General features: G+C 39.8%; 1 protein-coding gene across 2 annotated transcripts in view; it reads right to left on the bottom strand.

The window, feature by feature from the left end:
- Fmn2 (formin 2) overlaps positions 1-18,678 on the bottom strand; it is a 343,084-nt gene that overhangs the window by 227,585 nt on the left and 96,821 nt on the right. For both annotated transcript variants that reach the window (XM_034520965.2, XM_076914541.1), the window contains exons 4-5: positions 18,047-18,102; positions 1,188-2,788 (exon numbers count right to left, since the gene is read on the bottom strand). In XM_034520965.2, coding sequence (XP_034376856.1) covers positions 1,188-2,788; positions 18,047-18,102 — 1,657 coding nt within the window. The remainder of the gene's footprint in view (positions 1-1,187; positions 2,789-18,046; positions 18,103-18,678) is intronic.

Below are 18,678 nucleotides of genomic sequence, written 5' to 3'. Positions count from 1 at the left end.
GATCTAATGCCCTCTGCTGGCATGCAGATGTACATGCAGATAAAACACTCACATATAAAATAAATCTTAAAAAAAAAAATGCATCGACGTATATAACTGGTAAGACACTCATACCAAGAATAGACTGGTAAGGGGGGATCAGGATATACAGTGTATCCTCTCCTGAAAAGATTTAGCAAAGAGAAAACAATACAAAAATTGCAACGAACCTGTTCCTAAACACATGCTCCTTTGTTCAAATACATCAAGGAATTATAATAAAATAAAATTTAAAAAGCCAATGACTGGTCTACAGAGTGAGTTCCAAGACAGCCAGGGCTACACAGAGAAACCCTGTCTCAACCCCCCCCCCCCAAAAAAAAAGCCAATGACATTTAAAGCATGTGATTTTCGCACCTTTACCCCTGTATTTAATGACCAAGCCTTCCAGCACAGTCTCAGAAACTGGGGGTAAGACTGCATGTGGACAAACCTGAACACACTGGGTGGAAAAGTGTCACGTCACAATGGTCATTCCCACCCATGACAGTGTGACTTGGCCTTGTTTCTCCAGATGTCCCAGGGCACTCTCAAATTAAGTCACTTTGTACACATAGGTTGGCTACAGTTTCATGTGGTGTGTTTCTCAAGAAAGACTTTTTATGAACAAGACAGAATCCTAATGCAAGTTTGTGCCTTTTAAAGGTGCAGAGTTCATCCCGGAGAGTCAGTTTGCCTATGTTTTCAATTTACATTCTTGCAATTGGTTGATAATAAGGATTTAATTAGCAAAAGCAAAGAGTGTAAGCTAATTGTGCAACAAACATGCCTGCTTCTCTGCCCTGGCTCCTTTTACAAACTAGTCTTGCTTCAGGTGGTTTGAGCATATGAAGCAGTCAAGACCTGCAACTACAGGCAAAAGCATGTACGCTAAGAAAAATAGGCCTCTTTACCTTAAAACAAACAAAAAACCCATTATAAATAGATATAACTTAATCTCATACAGAGATATAAATATGCCATTTTTTTCTACCTTTGATACAGCAAAAGAAAAATCTGTAAGGTTAAATAATTACTTCAGGAAACACTGATGTTAAATCTTACATAGTTGTATTTATAATACATTAAATTATACTTCCCCACAAAGTTCTACAGTAAGTGTCTCTTGGTGGAAAGAAAGTGAAGGTCTAAGCTTGTGTTTGGGTTACCTTTTACTATGGAGTTGAATTCTTGTCCAATAGAGAGGCTTCATTGGCCGGCAAGGCTCGATTGGCTTCTTCCTAGCCTCTCTATCTTGATTCATCCCTAATCCAAACAACCCAGTTGGCAATGGAGGAAAAAGAAATCCACACCCTTGAGGTGCTGCTGGTAAAGTGCTACTCCCAACTTGTGAGGAGGATGGAAGACCTGAGCCAGGCAAAAGTGGGGGTGGGGGGATGCCTGCCCCAGGGGGAGGTGGGGCTGGAGGTGGAACCCCCATACCTGGTAGAGGAGGTGGTGGAGGAATAGCAACTCCAGGTAGAGCAGGAGGAGGGGGTATGCCCACTCCAGGTAAAGGAGGGGGAGGAGGTATTCCCACTCCTGGAAGTGGAGGGGGTGGGGGTATTCCCACTCCAGGAAGAGGAGGAGGAGGGGGAGGAGGAGGAGGGGGTATTCCCACTCCAGGAAGAGGAGGAGGAGGAGGAGGGTGTATGCCCACTCCAGGTAAAGGAGGGGGAGGAGGTATTCCCACTCCTGGAAGTGGAGGGGGTAGGGGTATTTCCACTCCAGGAAGAGGAGGAGGAGGGGGTATTCCCACTCCAGGAAGGGGAGGAGGAGGGGGTATTCCCACTCCAGGAAGGGGAGGAGGAGGGGGTATTTCCACTCCAGGGAGAGAGGGGGGAGGGGGTATTCCCACACCAGGGAGAGGAGGAGGAGGGGGTATTTCCACTCCAGGGAGAGAGGGGGGAGGGGGTATTCCCACACCAGGGAGAGGAGGAGGAGGAGGGGGAGGGGGAGGAGGGGGTATTCCTAGTCCAGGGAGAGGAGGAGGAGGGGGAGGGGCTGGCAGCATTTCTGATCCCTGTAGACTGGTAAGTTGTAGGGCTGGGGCTGTAGGACTGGGCAGAGCAGGCACTGTTATGTCAGAGAGACAGGGAGGTGGGGGAATTGCGGTGCCCAGGCCAGGTATGAAACTGGAGGACTCTGTACAAGGCAGAGGTGGTGCAGGTGGGATGTTATAGTTGTTTCCAAAGGAGGAGAAAACAGAATGTTCATGGCTGGTTTCCAATTCAGTATGAAGAGAAGGTTGAAAGGACTGTCCCTGACTATCAGATCCAAGGAGAGGAGGTGGCGGTAGTTGTGATGCACTCTGCATGGCTGCTTGGGCATCCAACTGTACTGATATTCTCCTTGGAGATACAATCAGGGAAATCTCTGAACAGAATTTTGTCTGAGGTCCAGAGGGTGAGGTTAGAAGGGCTGAGTCTCCACTTGCAGCTGCATGGGACCCTGGAAGATCCTCTGGTGGTGACTTTGGAAGTGACAATGTCAGGATTCTACCTTCTTCTGTTGGGGAAGTCTGTATTGATTTTGCCTCAAGAGTCCTTGGAGGCTGTACAACCTTCCCATGCAATCCAAGAGCATCTAGGCTGATGTCTGCAGAGGCTGTCAATCCATTCTCAAGTCCTGAAAGGCCTCTGGGTCCCTCCAAGTCTAGGGCCGGATATTGTTTTTCTAGCTCAGCTATTTTTGTCCGCAGATCCTCAATGGTCTGTTCCAGTTGCTGAATTACAGTTGTCTGTCCTTCAGACTTCATATCGAAAACTTCCTGAGAGACAAGGACAGTCACAATTAGTAAAATAGTGGAAAAATACAAATATCTAAAGAAGAATTGGAAAATTACACAAAGTTATACTTAGACTGCCTCCAAAAAGATCCTGCCACAGAAAGAAGTTACTGAAATTTCAGGGTGCTCCCTCTTTTCTACCCTCGGATTTTAAAGTGGGTCAGACATACTCTCACTAGATCCTAAAATCCTTGTTTGTCTCACTTTTATATAATGCCACTGAGGATGGGCAACTTTGAGGGTTAGTTTTAAATGTCAACTTATCACAACCTAGAACCACCTAGGAAAATGAGTATTAAAGAGGAAGTTCCTAAATCAAGTTAGCTGATGGGCATGTCTGTGGGTAGTTGTCTTGGTTACTTTCATTGATGTAGGATGGAAGTACCCACCCTGACAGGGCCCTGAACTGTTGATAAGCAAAGAAAGCTAGCAGAGAAGAAAGACATGAATGGATGCTCTGGTCTTGGGTGAGGATTCATCCTGACTAGCTGCTCCAACTTTCTACCTTGAGTTCTCCTTAATGATAGACTTTAACTCAGAATTATAAGACACATATTATTTTTTTCCCTGATGACTTGATATTGGTAAGAATGTTTTATCACAGTCACAAAAATAAAACTAGAATAGTTCCAATGACCTGATTTTGGTAATATTTTTTTATCACAATGACAGAAATAAATCTAGAATAATTTTATTCCCAAGAACAGAGAAGAACATTCTACAAGATAAATGTCTGCCTTCCTGACTATAAGTTCATGCTATTAGGACATCCCCAGAGACTGGAAGTTACTGTTGAAGTTTAAAGGCTTTTAGAAGTAGTCAGAGTCTCCAATAAGGATAAGTGATAGGCTATTGACACATAAAGTCATGGGCACATACATTATGAATATATGTTATAATCCTGTTATCACATTTCCTCTACTTTTAATATTTTACTCAAAGCATTTCAAAAAGTATTCACTGATGATTCTCCAAAAGTGATAAAGATAGATATTTTAAATGGGCAAATTTTGAGGGCACATATGATTTATATAAACTTAGGCACACACAACTCCTTACATCATCATTTTTCAACAATATCCACACAAAAGACCATAACATATACAAATGGTGTCATATATTTTCTAAGTAGTCCATGGTAAAAGACATCCCTAACTTATCCTATTTTATTCCTCATTTGACCATTGTACCAACCTCTGTGCTATAATTATAACATTAACAAACATAAGTAACATAACCAAACTGGAAAACTAACCCCGAAACTCATCTCAACAAGTCTTTGACCGTTCAGCTTTCTCTTTTCACATCAGTTTACTCAAATGTGTAGTATCCTCATTTTCCTGGCATGCTGGTAAGTGTGGCTTCTAAATATTCATCCAAGTTCTTATTCTTTTCTACAAATGATTATTAAAAGTTTCCTTGAGGAACTAGTGAGATGGCTTAACAAGTAAAGGCAACTTATTACCAATTCCAGCAACCTGAGTCTGATCTCCAGAACCCACATGCTAGAAGGAGGGAACCTACTGCTGACAGTTGTCTTTTGCCTTTCACAAGCACACAGTGACATCCATGTGCCCCCCCACACATAAAATAAAGAAACGAATAAGAGCCAATTTAGATTTATTGCTGAGTGAAATTCAGTTAAAAAAAAATTACAGAAAAGATTTCCCAAACTTAATCCTTAAATGCTATTAACAAATTTAATTCATTTTTTATCATCAATTTAAATATAGTGAAACTAGAATAAAATTACTGGGCATCTAGAAAAATAAAGTGAAATAAGAAAATGATTTTATTATACTGGTTGCATACTCTAACAGCTATTAACAATCCTAACAAAGATTTACGTCCCCATATTCACAGATCATTACTCAAACACACTCAAAGCTAGTGACAATAAGAGTTAAAGTAACAGCAACAGGGAATATTTGAAGATTTTAAAATTCTTAATTATATAGACAGACAGCAAGAGGTTAAAAAGAATCATATTGCACAAGAAAACTGGTACCAGACAAAGTCTTCTGGAGAGATTCACTTTGACATGGCTGCAGCCATGTTGGGTTATAATATCCTGATTATTCTTACATAACCCTCTTTGGCCTTCCCTTATAGTTTTCCAGCACACTGTAAAAGACAAGAATATTAGAGCAGTATGTGGAGGTTTATGACTGGGCTTTAATGCTAGGAATGTCCCTGACATTAATATTAGTGTGAAATAAACCAGTTGTGCTCTTGCTTGGATTTGACTTCACCAATATACACAATTTTACTTCTGCCTCTAATCAAGAGGATTTGGTGTTTGTGCTGCCTGTGAGGACCACAGTTCTGTAAGTATCTAATAAATTGAGCTGTCTGCCTCCTTCAGTGCCACAGCATCCTGGAGCCAGTTCTCATACACTGGGACTGAGCTGCTTAGGACAATCTCTTGAGTGGAATCCACTCTAGATAATGTTGCAATTATTGGCTCACCCAACTAAATGCTTACTTCTGTTTGTAGAAACAGGAAGAAAATGCCACTTAGAGATTCCCTTGCAGCTAGATTTAACCTGTTAGATGATATCACAGAGAGATTTGGAATAGAAAACACTAAGAGCCATTCTGAATGTGACTGACAGTGGGGATTTGAATACTTGAAGATTCTCTGGAAGAAATGTACAACTTGCACTCTTAATTTGTAACTGTCACCTCAAAAATCTTAGATTTCTGGGTCGATTAAGATTCAAAAGCTAAAATTTTCAGCTTAGAGGAACATCCTTCAAACTTTCCAATTTATCCATTAAAACGTCTTATCAAGCAGCAATCCCATGTGCTCAACTCGTTCAGCTTCAAAGCCGAATTGGTAGAAATGATATCAGCTTTTCAGATTAAGTTGCGTGGGGGAAATGAGTTGGGTTCTTTTCCAAAAGAGTAAAATTTAAAAGCTAAATGACCATATCAATGACTTATCTGGGACTGAGGCTATGGCTCAGTAGTAAATTATTTGTCAAGTATGCATAAGTCTTAGGTGTGAGCCATGCAATGAATAGAAGGAGAGAAGAAAAAATAAGTTTTATCATAGAGAAAGCTAAATAAATAATTAAACATAGTTGTAGTAAAAACATTTGGGTAAATATATGATCCTATGATACAGTATTCCATCTTCACTTTTTCTGATGCTACCACTTCTAAGAGATTAGCTATTTCCCCTCACATTGTGTGGCTTAAAACATCATGAAATCACTGATAAACTAAACCTTCTAAATGTTGTATTACAAGTACAGTCTAGAGAGCAGGAAATAGTAAGTGATGCTTTGTGAGGAAGGGGAAGGACTTAGGGCTGAGCTGAATACTTTAAGTATTAAATTTATTCATTTACTTTGTTTGTTTGTTTGCTTGATTTTGTGGTACTGGGTACTGAAGCTAGGACCTCATGCACACAATTCCATTAGCCCTGCTACACTGATTTGTCTTTCATTTTAATTTTGAGGTAGTTTCCACTAAGTTTCCCAGACTGACTTTGAATTTCCTCTGTAGTCCAGACAGCCTTTGAATTTGTAATCCCCCTGCATCAGCCTTTGAGTAGCTGAGATTACATGGTTGTAACACTAGTTCTACCTATACATATTCAATGTACTAATATGTATTTTTATGTATTTTACTCACTTTTTAAAATAAAGAGATAAATAATACACTTAAATAATAAAAATAGTTGAGAAAATAAGGAACTGATAAAATAGAAATATATACATTCTTTAAGGTTCAAAGATTTTCAAATGTATGGCACAGTAAGAAGTAGAATTAAGAAATGGTAGAAGAAATAGTGATATGATAAAATTTCAATAATAAATATATAATAAAGATCATAACTAGTTGTATGGTGTCAGGAAGGAGCAGAGTTAAGGAATTCTTGAAGATATTAATAATCACACTACAAAGATAAGTGATAAGATCCTTTTACAGAACTTTTTCTTACAGGTAAGTTTATAGACAAAGAAAAAGGAAGAAAAGATGAAATGGGAGAGATTTTCCTACTTTTTACATTATTTTTACTTCAGAAGAAAAGAAAAACCCACAATTTTCCAGAATTTGAATTCCCGTTTTGACCATGTTTAACTCAATCCATGAAATACGAGAAGTTACAATCTTCTTTTTTTTTCCATCTTGGAAGCAGAGTAATTAAGCTCTTCTCAAGCCAAAATGTAAGATTTTCAGTTCTCAACTAAGTTAAGAGTCATCAAAGAATCTTATCTGCCCTTCCTTATCCAGGGTTATCTATCAAGGGCTGGCTGGCTCTTGCAGAGGACTAACTCACAGCAACCATGGCAACAGTTTCTGTTGTATTCTTAGGGAAGGCTGCTTTGCTTGTCAACAGTAATGTTGATTTCTCCATGGGTTATGTTCTTTTTTAAAGGAATTTACATGGTAAATATAGGTCATTATCAACAAAAAGGTCTAGCTGTCTTCTGGCTATGTAAGCAAATATTCTATGCGCAAGCCCACAGGAAGAGGAGATCTGCATAGCCCACCCACTGACAAAGCCACAATTTAATCTCTAAGAGACTGCCAGGCACTCCATGGTCCACAAAAAGTCCTCAAGTTAGGAGCCTGTTCCCTGTGTCCAGTGCCTGGAACTTAATCTTCCATCTCTCAGGCTACAACTAGAAGATGTCTATCCAATTCTCAAAGGACTTGACATTGGAGTAATACACTTTGTTATCTTAGACTTCTACCCTTTATAAAAGTGCTCTCAGCATTTCTAGAATTATGCAACAGTTTATCCAATGTTCATGGCAATAGCTATAAAAATTACATCACTCTTTTAAAAGAAGGCCAAAGTATAGTTGTTTCATTTTATGAAGAATCTGTATAATAGCTATCTCCTTTTAGATTCAGAAAAACCTGTTTTAAACAATATAAAAAGCAATATAATTACGCATTACCAATTTTGAGATTATCTGCATTTACAATACTGTTTCAAATCCCTAAATCATCGAGAGCAATAGATGCTGTTCTCCTATTTGCCTCAAAAATTCTATGCAATCACATAGCCAAAAAAAATTTTCTATTCCTGTATAATCTTAAATGTGGGTGATGATGGTCAGTTCTTATAACTTGTTTGAACACTTGAATATCGCAAAATACAAAATGCCATTGAAAGAATAAAATGTTTGCCAAAAACATGTTCCCAAGTGCAAGATTATTTGATTCCCAGAAAAAGAACACATAACAGTAACATTAAGGTTACAACTGTCACAAAAGAAGCCAAGACACACTCAAGCAAGTTTTTGCTGAGAAGCTAATGGGCACATTTTAAAAGCTTTATTATGTTGTGACAGCATGGTCCTCTCAGAGCCTACAATATAAAATCTACCGACTGGTAAGTTAATACTAAATTGATTTTGTAAATGATGATATGAGACTCATAATGCATTGTCTACCTTACTCAGATTTGCAAGTTCTGTTGATTTTAACACCTCTTTATTGACAAAGGAGGCTACTACATACATCTATACAAGAGGAAGCTTACTCTTCAGTGAGCCATATAAATTTTCTCTGTCATGTTTTGAATTCTACAAGAAAAAAAAAAACATAAGGCTTTGGAACAAGCCAATGACATTCCAGATTTACAATAACTTAATGTATGCTACATAGAATCCCATAGAAAGTAAATCCTAAATTTAAACAAGTATGATTACTTACAAAAAGTAAAATGCAACCAATTTCAAATTTTAGGGCAAATTTCAAGAAAGGGGAAAATACTAGGACATATGATATATGAGAAACTATTAATAACTTTTCAGGGGTTTCTTAAAGTGGAACTCATTACAGAAAACAAGAGCTTCTCAGAGTTCAAACAAAATCTATGGGGAGGGAGAGAGCGGGAGGCCACGGGAGGAAGAGAAGGGAGGAAAGGAAGGGAAGAGAGAGGGAGGGGCACTATGGAGTCCAGAGCTGGATACTGGACATCTTTATCTAGCATTCTCTGCATTATTCATTGAGACAGGTTTCTTAATGAACTTGAAGATTACCATTTTTTTTCAGCTAGCCTGGTGGTCATGAAGTCCCAGAAATCACCTCTCTGCACCCTACACATAGTACTGGAGTTATGGGTGCACACAGTCAGCCTCACACAGCTTTTAATGCGGGTGCTGTAAAGCTACAAGGGAGTGGTCTTCCACTGACACATCTCCCCAGAACCTCCGAACTTTATAATAAAATGAATTCTAAATTGTTGAAAATTATAATGTGCTTAATCCAAAATGAATCTGGTAAAGTCTATAATACATACATAAGACATGTGACATACATGTGATGAAGACAAGTTAGAAATAAAAACTGGCTAACTGGCCATCTTCTTGTTATGTAGCATAACAGATGACCTATAGATTGATGCAAAGACTATAGCAGTCATTGATAAGGAACTCTGGTAGAAGTAATAATATATTTGAGAAAGAGCCAAGGTAACATGGAATCAGATCAATAAAAGGAGAGAATCTGCTCCTCTCATTCTCATACTTTTGGAACTTCTGTCCAGCTACTGAGTTAATATTCTCTAGCAAACTGTTGGAAAGTGTTTACCCACCTCTACATTTACCCAGACAGTACCAGAAAAAAAAAAAAAAAGCACTGTAATGAGTGTGACTCTCTCATGATCTGTGGATGGAAGGTGCCATCTCCTGAACACTTACTTCCTTTACACTAACACCCAACTGCTGTCAAATGCCAGCAAATCCTAGAGAAAATCAAACTCAATGGATTAAGACCTCGAGTTGGTGGGGGAAAGTTCCCTAAACCCTGCCATGCTAACACAGTTGCTCTCCCAATGCTGCTGATGCTCTTCTTATCAAACACTGTGGCCTTAATCCTGGCTATGACAATTACTCAAGACTCCTACACATGTTGTTCTTCATAGAACGCTCTCCTCTCTTGCCTCCTACAATGTTGCGCTCCACCTTCTCATTCTTTCTCTAACGCTTCTCTGCTTTTGCTCCTATTGTTTAGTTTCTCTTTTCAGTAGGAGCAGGGGTCAGGATTTTATCTTTGGGTAACTTAGCTGGTGATATACAATCAAGCAATCACTTTCTCATTCCCTGCCTCTCCTCTCTGCTGGTTACTTCCAGTTGTTCCTTCTTCTTCCTGCTTTAATCCTGTCTTGTATCTGCTTGGCTCTTGCTGCTATTTTATCCCCCTGCCTTTTGCCTTAAATCTAAATTGTGTCTTATCCTCAAACCAACTAGCATGCCCTAAGAGCTTTGAACCCCTGTTAATGGCTGACCAATTTCTCTCATGATGAATAGTCCCAAGAATCACCAGGAGCTTGTTAAACCCCCCATCCTGTTGTCTGAATCTCTAGGGCTAGCAATGCAGTTGCATTTCTAATCAGCCTTCAGTTGATGCCATTGTTTCTCAGACTAATCTGCACCTGGCACATTTACCACGCCCACACCCCCTCCTTGGTAATCATTTCTACTGCATCATTTAAGTCAGCTGAGACTCTCAGCAACCCAGAACTGCACTCCTGACTGGCTCTACTGTGCCTCTTATTGTCAATCCTAGTTTCCTTGGCCAGGCAGTTTACTTCCTTATTTGAAACTTTGGCCTCTGCTTGCTGAGAACACATTCATTTATTACAAGGCTCATAAGGTCTTTAATGATCTGTATGATGAACATAGCCCATGTCATAGTTAAGATATGAGTCACCCTCCTCCTGAAAGGGTCACCTGTTGATGGTGTGGTCTCCAATTCATAGGGCAATTGAAGAGGGATTGGATTATGAGGGTGCCAAGTTCATCAAAGGATTAATCCATGCATGACCTCCTAACCAGGACACTGCATCTGCTTGGAGGGAGTATATCATTAGCTGCATGTTTCTGGAGGCGGTTTTATACCCCAGCCCAGGCTGTTTGGTAAGGTTTTATCACCTGTCCACCCAGAGTTGAGCCACTTTGCTCCGGAGTTGAGGACAGTGCACTGTGCACTGTTCCTTTGTGTTCTGTTTCACCAAGCCTGGGCCTAGACAACCATGGACTAAAGCCTGAAACCACAAGCTGACATAAGCCTATCCTCCTTTAAACTGTGACTAACACCCCATTACCCATCTGGCCCACTGCAGAGGGAATACTGTGAGGATTAAATAAGATATACTCAACCTGTGTTCTTCAAACTCATCATAAGCAAGGTCTCTGAAAATCCTCAATTATTCAATGCTGAAGCACTGCTCCTGAAGAAAATACAAGATTGGATTCCAGATTCCTGCAAGCCTTGGGTAACATTTTATTACGTGATCCATGTGTACCTTTTATTTTTAATGTCTTATTTAAGACCTGCTGTTGATTCACTAACACTGAACACTACCACTTGAACTTTTACTAGAACAAAGCTTGACTAGAATGTAGTCTTTTTACTAGGTCCATCAAGGCCTTCTGACACTTAGAAACACCAACAGCATTTTAACATTAAGTGTAAAGCCATTTTGAGCAGAGAAATCACCAAGAAAATACCACAGAAATGTGTGCAAGGTGAGTCATTTTATAGACCACACAAAGGATACTTGTTTACAGACTTCTCTCTGTTCAAATTTACCTAGGAAAGTACATACTTCACAGAGCATGATTTTTAACTACATTGGACAGGTTTGCAAATGACCAAAAACACCAAAGAAATGTAAACACTGCAATCAACTTTAGCCAGTAGGTGAGTTCACAAATACAGAATCTATGAATAATGAGTTCAATGGTACAACATTGGCATAGCAGGTACAGAAAAGACCCTGAGTTTGATCCTCAATATTGACTAAGAATAAAGTCACCATAGAGACTATCACTCTGCTGTGATATTACCTAACAATCTGAGTGTTGACTACATGCCTTAAGTTCTTCAGATCTTTCACAGACAAATACACTTAAATCCCTCAGAGCTCCTCAAGGAAGAACGATTTATAAGCCCATTTTATAGATAGGAAACTAAGTCATGGAATAACATATCTTCCCTGAGGAGACTCATACCTGCTATACTCACTTCAATAGCTAACATTTCTTTAGCAGTTTGACTTAAGGTCTATTATGGTTACAAAATGTACCCACACAAATCATGCATAAAAAAATGTTATCCCCAAAGCATTTTTTAAAATACCCCAAGTAGTGGATGGCACTTGGAGGTGATGCTTTGGTGGTTAAATAAGACTGGCTCTTGTCACCAGAGTGCAGTGCATTAGTGGCTTTATGAAATGAAGAGAAGTCTAGTCTGGCAGTTTCAGCTCCCCCTTACCATGTACTGCTACTCCCTGCTGTCATGACTGAGAAGGCCAAGGAGACATGGAAGAGCTACACCCTTGTACATTCTAGCCTCCATCCCTGTGAACTAAATAAATATCTGGCTTCTACAAACTACCCATTTCATGACTTTCAGTTTTCTAAAGCATCAGGAAACAAAATAAGACAAGGTCAAACAAAGATTGTCTCTCAACCAAACTGAAATCAGGTTCCTATGAGGCTTCAGCCTTGTTTTAAAAACACTTGAGCAAACACAAAGGTTTCTCAAGGCCACATCCTTAGACTGACTCTATGCTCTCCCTTAGCGTGACTGTGTGAGAAAATGCAAGATTGCCAAAATCTCTTATCTGTTTCAGGAGCAGCTAAAGATAAGGCACCATCTCTTGAACTGTAAAACAGGGATGGAATCCCAGCTTCTGTCATTGCCAGCGAGCAGATAGGACAAACCTAAGCTCTCATATGCAGTGAAGCACCGCTGTCATGTTCTCTCCTGGACTTTCCCAAGCCTCGTCTCATCCCCTCCCCCTTGTTCTTCCTTCCTGCCTTTAAAAAACTCATTCATCTCTGTGCAATTCTAAGTTGACTTCGGTTCCCAGTGGAATTTCCCCCTACTCGAGTCATTGCCACTGACGAAAAACTGTTCCTCACATCTTCATCAGTATCTGCTTCTGCTTCACTCTGACTGTTCTCCAGCTAATTCTAGAAAAACTGGGATTTGTGCTCAAGACATCAGTGCCACAGCCCACATCCTCTGTGAGTAAATTTTCTACAACTGCTCAAAGACATGCCCTTTGCTCCATCTCATCAGCACGGTCATCAAACATTTCTCTGGACTCCATCAATCAGCCACTCTGTTAGATACTGAGGAGACAAAGGAAAGTACAGACAGTATTATCTTTATGGGGCTCAATCCCTGTATATAAGTCCAATGATTCCAACCAGAAGGCATGGGCACAGTAGTTAGTTACAGTGTAAGGACTCCAAAGGGCTCTGGAGCATGAGGCTTTTCACACCGTGTGTAAGAGGCAGTCAAGATGGAACAACTGAAGTGGAATAAGGATGCTCACGTCCATTTTATAAAAGGACACTTGAGGGTACATGAGAGACATGCAAGGGAAGACGTGAAGGAGAGTGGAGTCTCTCCCCTGACCAAGCTGAATCTGGAGAGAAGACAGTGAGAGATAAGGCCAAGAGAGCAAAGTCACGAGGGAAACCGAATGTCAAACTCACAAGCCGAAACCTTTTAGAGACACAGTGAACAGTTCTTGAATAAGTCTAAGCAGATATCAGGGGTAAACAATTTTGTGTTTTCAGAAAGATAACTCTGGGGCAGCGTGCAGGAAAAGATTAAAAGGGGGCAAGATGGGAAGTAAGGGGACTGTGGCTATAATCCAGATAACAATGGGGTCTGGGCTCAATCATTGCCCAGTTGCATGCACTGGGCCATAGGCCACCAGAAAAGGTCAAGTCTCCATAGAAAGAGTAAGTTAAGCTGCCTGTCAGGTCATCTGGACAATAGTCACCCTAATGCCAAGTTCACTTGCAGTTCTGCAACTCTACTAGTCTTCTTTATCGGAAATGCTCTTCTTCTTGCACTTGTACAAATTAAATAGATCAGGAAATTATCTTCCACAGAAACTATTTTTCTAAATTTATACTCTCTCTACAACTCTTTATTCCTTTAATTACTCCAATACTCTACCATACACATTAATTATTTTGGCAGTTACACTATACCTTGTAAGTTGGTTTGTAGCTATATGGAAAAGATACTATCCTATAGCTGAAATGACTACTTACTTTTATTCTTTTTTAAAATATATACATACACATATATGCGTATATATGTACGTATATTATTCTTTTGTTTTGAAAGTGAAATGCAACTCTCACTTTATTAAACCAGCATAATTCCCTAACTACCTTTTAAATATTTGTCCTTTTATACCCACAGATAAGTGTAGGTCTCCCCATCATCCAGGAAACATCTCAGAGCAGATGGAAATCGTTACAGAAAACCACAACCAATCAAACGCAGAGGACCAGCGACTTAGGGATGCTGAGCAACAACTGATACATCTGTAACACAACTCCGGCAGCTAATGCTCAGCAGTCTTAGCAGGGAGACACGAAAGCTAGAGGAACTGGAAATTTGCTGTGAGAATTCATCTCTTCGAAATATCAGCAAAGCTACAGTCACATGGTCTCATCAACATGGCGGCCTAAACAGGACCCAAACAAAGACAACATCAGTAGACATGTTTACATGAAGGGGTATATCTTATATTACCGTACAAAAGTCTTTACTTTTGTTTTTCTGTCTCCTATAAGTGTTCTAGTACACAGCAGATTGGGAGATGTTTAATCGTGGGAGGAGCATCCTTTAATTAGCAAAGCATTCTCCTTGCTTACTATTCCATCAGATTAGCTTCCTTCACTTTGTGCCCTGTCTCCCACATCAATGTTGCATGGCACACACTGATCTTACACCATCTAAATCTCAACAGAGCAAAGCTCTTGGCTCCAGTGTAGCCCTAAGCCCTCGCCACTCTGGAGGAAAAGAAGACACTGTGTGGCATCCATTTCTTTCTCCAAACCCTAAATGCACATTCTAACTGCTTCCCAGATGTTGACTGCTTCTCAATTTTTAAAACCAATACACAAGAGCTCGGCAGGGGGGATATACACCTTTAATCACTTGAGAGGCAGCCGTAAATGGATCTTTACAGGTCTGAGGCCAGCCTGATCTACATAGTGAGTTGCAGGCTAAACAGTGGTACAGAGTCAGACTCGGCCAAAAATGGCAAAAACCTGATGAGTATCTCCTCCTTTTTCTAATGTTAAAATACCCTACACTGATCCCCTTGGAGTGTCCATAAAACAAAAATGTTCTTTCCAGAAAAATTGTGTCTTTCCTGGTATGTGGTATGCTAAATTCTCTCTCCAAGGTTTCCAGTTTTGTGTCTGCATCTCTGACAGGGAGCATCTGTGCTTCTGTTCTTCCTTACTACCTGCCCCTCCTGGGACACGCTATTTAAACACTGCTAACATGTTTACTGAGCACCTAAAACAATCACAAACTGAGCTGGGCCTGAAGGATAACTGGCCCACACTTTCTGAATTAGTTCTCCTCGTCTTTAGACCCATTTTTCTTACCCTGGTTTTATTGTAGTCATTCATTCATTGCTGGTACTGTTTCTAAATACAAATCTTATGAAGTCATAATTAACAAATATTAACTGGTAGGAATCCAATTTTTAATTGGCTGATATTATCAATTTTACCAAGTGCTAGAGTTTTCAAAAATTATTTTATTCAAATTGCATATTTACATTAAAAGCAGTTAAGAGGTTTAGGAAAATGGTACAAAATAAAAGTTCTGTTTAGAATTTCAAAAGGAAAAAAAAAAAGGTAAAACTGGGAAGGCGAGGCTCAGTGGTACAGTGCTTACCATGCTGTTCCTTCAGAGTTCGAGAGTTCAGTTCCCAGCCCCAACCTCACACAGCATACAAGCACCTGTAACTCTAACTCCAGGAAATGCAATGACCTCTTCTGGCCTCTGTCAATGCTTGCACACATGTGGGTGCTCACACACAAATATGTGTTTTTAGAGAAAATGATTTATGTTTATCTGTTTCTGTGCTACAGGATGTAAAAGGGTTTCCTATTTACATTGTAGCTTAAATACCACACCGTATTTGTTAAAGGTGAAATGTTCTATTTTAGCATCATCATTTTCCTTAAGTACCAGTATACAAATGCTCACACTGCAAAAGAGCCTAAGTGGTGGTGTGCTGTTTCTAGGGATGTGGGATGCTAGGGCAGGTACCTGAACACACGTGAGGAAGGTAACAGGCCTGGATAAACAGCCCTGAATATTCCCTCTTCTAGTCACAGAATAATGTAGCAACACAGGATGGGCTAGCAAACACTTCTGAATATCACCCACACACAACTGACCAGAAGTGGTTCTTTCCTGCTGTCCTGGTAATTTACAGAGGTGCAGAGCTGCCCTCTAGTGACCAAGTTGCAAACTGCAAAGGGTTTCATCCACAAAAATGTTTTAAGTTCTCACTATTAATAAATACAACTTAACACATCAAAGTTATAGTAAAACTTCAAAAGTTAGAGACAAAGTGAAATAATAGACTTCTCTGCCTATTATGGACATCCGACTCTCATAAAAGGTATAGTTTAAAAACAATAGAATAACTTTTACAATGAGCTTCTCCTTTCATTCATCCAGTGGTTTTGCAATGAGATGATACAAAATAGTCACCTGAGCTCTCAGCTTACATGCTATAGTTCTTGTAGCTTTATGGGAGATGCTTTTAGCACCTCCAAATATCATTTCATCAGTAAAAGGGAAAACATGGTATATATTGAAAGTATTATTGCAAGGACTACATAGGTCAAAGAATAAGTACCTAAGTGCTCAGCCTAGGTCCTCTGCAAAGAACAGCAAATGTCCTTATATATTCTCATGTGTATCTCCAGCTCCAATGGGAGAGTTTGTTTGTTTGCCACTGCCAAGTTTGCTATTCTGTTTCCATCATTTTAGCTGTCTTTCTCTGGTTCACCTTAAATGAGTTATTGAAACTAATTAAATAACCACAGGCTGAGCCCACCAGGCCTTCCTAATGCACCCAGGTCAATACAGGTCTCTCCTCAGACCAAAAAACCCCCTAACAACAAACACTAAGCTAGGAAAGCTATTACTACTCTGTCCTCAAGAAGAGATTTAACTCTGAATAGATAAAAACAGCAATAGCTCCTCTAGCTGGTATTTTGTAGAGAACCTGGAGATTGCTCAGTTCTGAGCTAACCTCACAGCCCCATCTCGCTTCCAGGAGGAGCAGAACTTTAACGGAACCACAAACTTATTTTAAGACAGAGTTCCATCTTCACTTTGAAGATTTCTCAAATGTCAGCCATTCTTGAGTTCAGATGGGAGAACACCGTGTCCTATAGAATCTACATATGCCAATACACATTACCCAGAAACCAAGGTGGGTTTAGAGTTTAAGTGAGTTTTCTCTCCTCTTTCATAAGCCAGACTCCCTAGAACAGAATGCATCTCATTTCTGTTAGCATACAATGTAGACAAGCTTGTGTTCTCGTGCAGTATGAAACCATTCTTAAAAGCAGAGTTGGGAATAGTTATAAATAAGTTCCATGATTCCTTATACACCCAAAAAAGTCACTGCTATCCACAGTCAATGCTCTATAAGATGTTTCTTTTGTGGACATTTTCAATTATTTATTTCTGGGTGTATGTGAATCGCACACTCGTAGAGCATGTGTGCAGGTGCATGCATATAGGGGCTATAAGTCAACATCAGATGTCTTTCTTAATTACTCTCTCCCCTTTTCAGGTCTCTCACGGAAGCTAGAACTCACCAATTTGTCTATGCCAGTGAGTTTCCAGGTTCTATCTGTCTCTGCCTCCGTGGGACTGGGACTACAGATATAGGTAGTGATAGATAAAAGGCTCTAAAAATATACCAACAAATATCCCATCCTTGCTTAAATTTAAGAGTTGCAATTGCTCAATAACACAGTCATTGCCAACCGTGCACAGAGGCCTTGTTCCCAAACACAGCATGATGGAAAGGTAGCTTACTAGATATCAGCCAGGCTGTGTGATAAAGAGTACCCCTGGGATGTGCTCAGACACATCACAGCACAAATATTTCCTGAGGTGGCCTGGAGGTTCACTGCAGACAGTAAATGCTGGCACCAACCCTCTGGTTTAAAATAGAATAATATGGATCTTCAAAGCTACTACGCGGTTCTACTGGTAGGCTAAATTGAATTGCACACTGTGACTGGAAACAAACATTTCCCTTCACCTCAGTGGATTCCCCTGTGAGCTAATACCAGGGCAGCCCAGCCACCTGTGCAAAGAGGAATGTCAATCACAATTCTGTCACTGTTTTAAGGTGAACAACAGAAACCAGGATTTGCTGACCTAATAATGTCCTCTTACCTGCTGGACACCGTTTGAGCATTTTTTCGGGCTTTCCAAAATAGAGGATTGAGGTTCTGGATTGGAAAGGAAGCAGACAGTCAATACCTTAAAGAACAAAACTTCCCATTTCCTCAGTTAAAAGCTAAAACTTCTGCTAGATTTATATCTTTCACAGTATTTAGCAAAAATATTCACTCTTTTTTCCAGTTTAATTAGCACAACATGAGAATATGACTGCTTTTCATAAACACATGATGACACTTGGGTTGTTGGCTATTTTCAAATAGGAGAACATCTATGCTCTGTTCTACATGCCAGTCTTAATGATTTTTCTCAGTTGTTCTTTATTTCTCCCCAAATGTCCCTGCTTGAAGTTTTCAACTGTATCATTCACTTAGTGAAAGGTCATATATAGTAGGACACCCTCAGTCCTGAAGCACAGGATTGTAAAGACTTTACTGACAAATTCAGTTCTGATTTTAGTGAGAGATGACAAATACTGCCACCAAGAGGCAGGAGTAAAAATGGATTCTTAAGGGATTGTTTGCCTTCAATCTTCCTAGCCATTGGCGATCCTATGGGATGACAAATTCGTCTTACTAGAAATCTATTAGGATAAACAAGCCTAGAGCTTCACTTGTTGTTGTTAT

The sequence above is a fragment of the Arvicanthis niloticus genome, chromosome 16 (assembly GCF_011762505.2).
Source record: "Arvicanthis niloticus isolate mArvNil1 chromosome 16, mArvNil1.pat.X, whole genome shotgun sequence".
NCBI lineage: Eukaryota > Metazoa > Chordata > Mammalia > Rodentia > Muridae > Arvicanthis > Arvicanthis niloticus.
The sequence above is the reverse complement of the archived record's forward strand: the minus strand, read 5'-3'. Positions and strand labels throughout refer to the sequence as shown.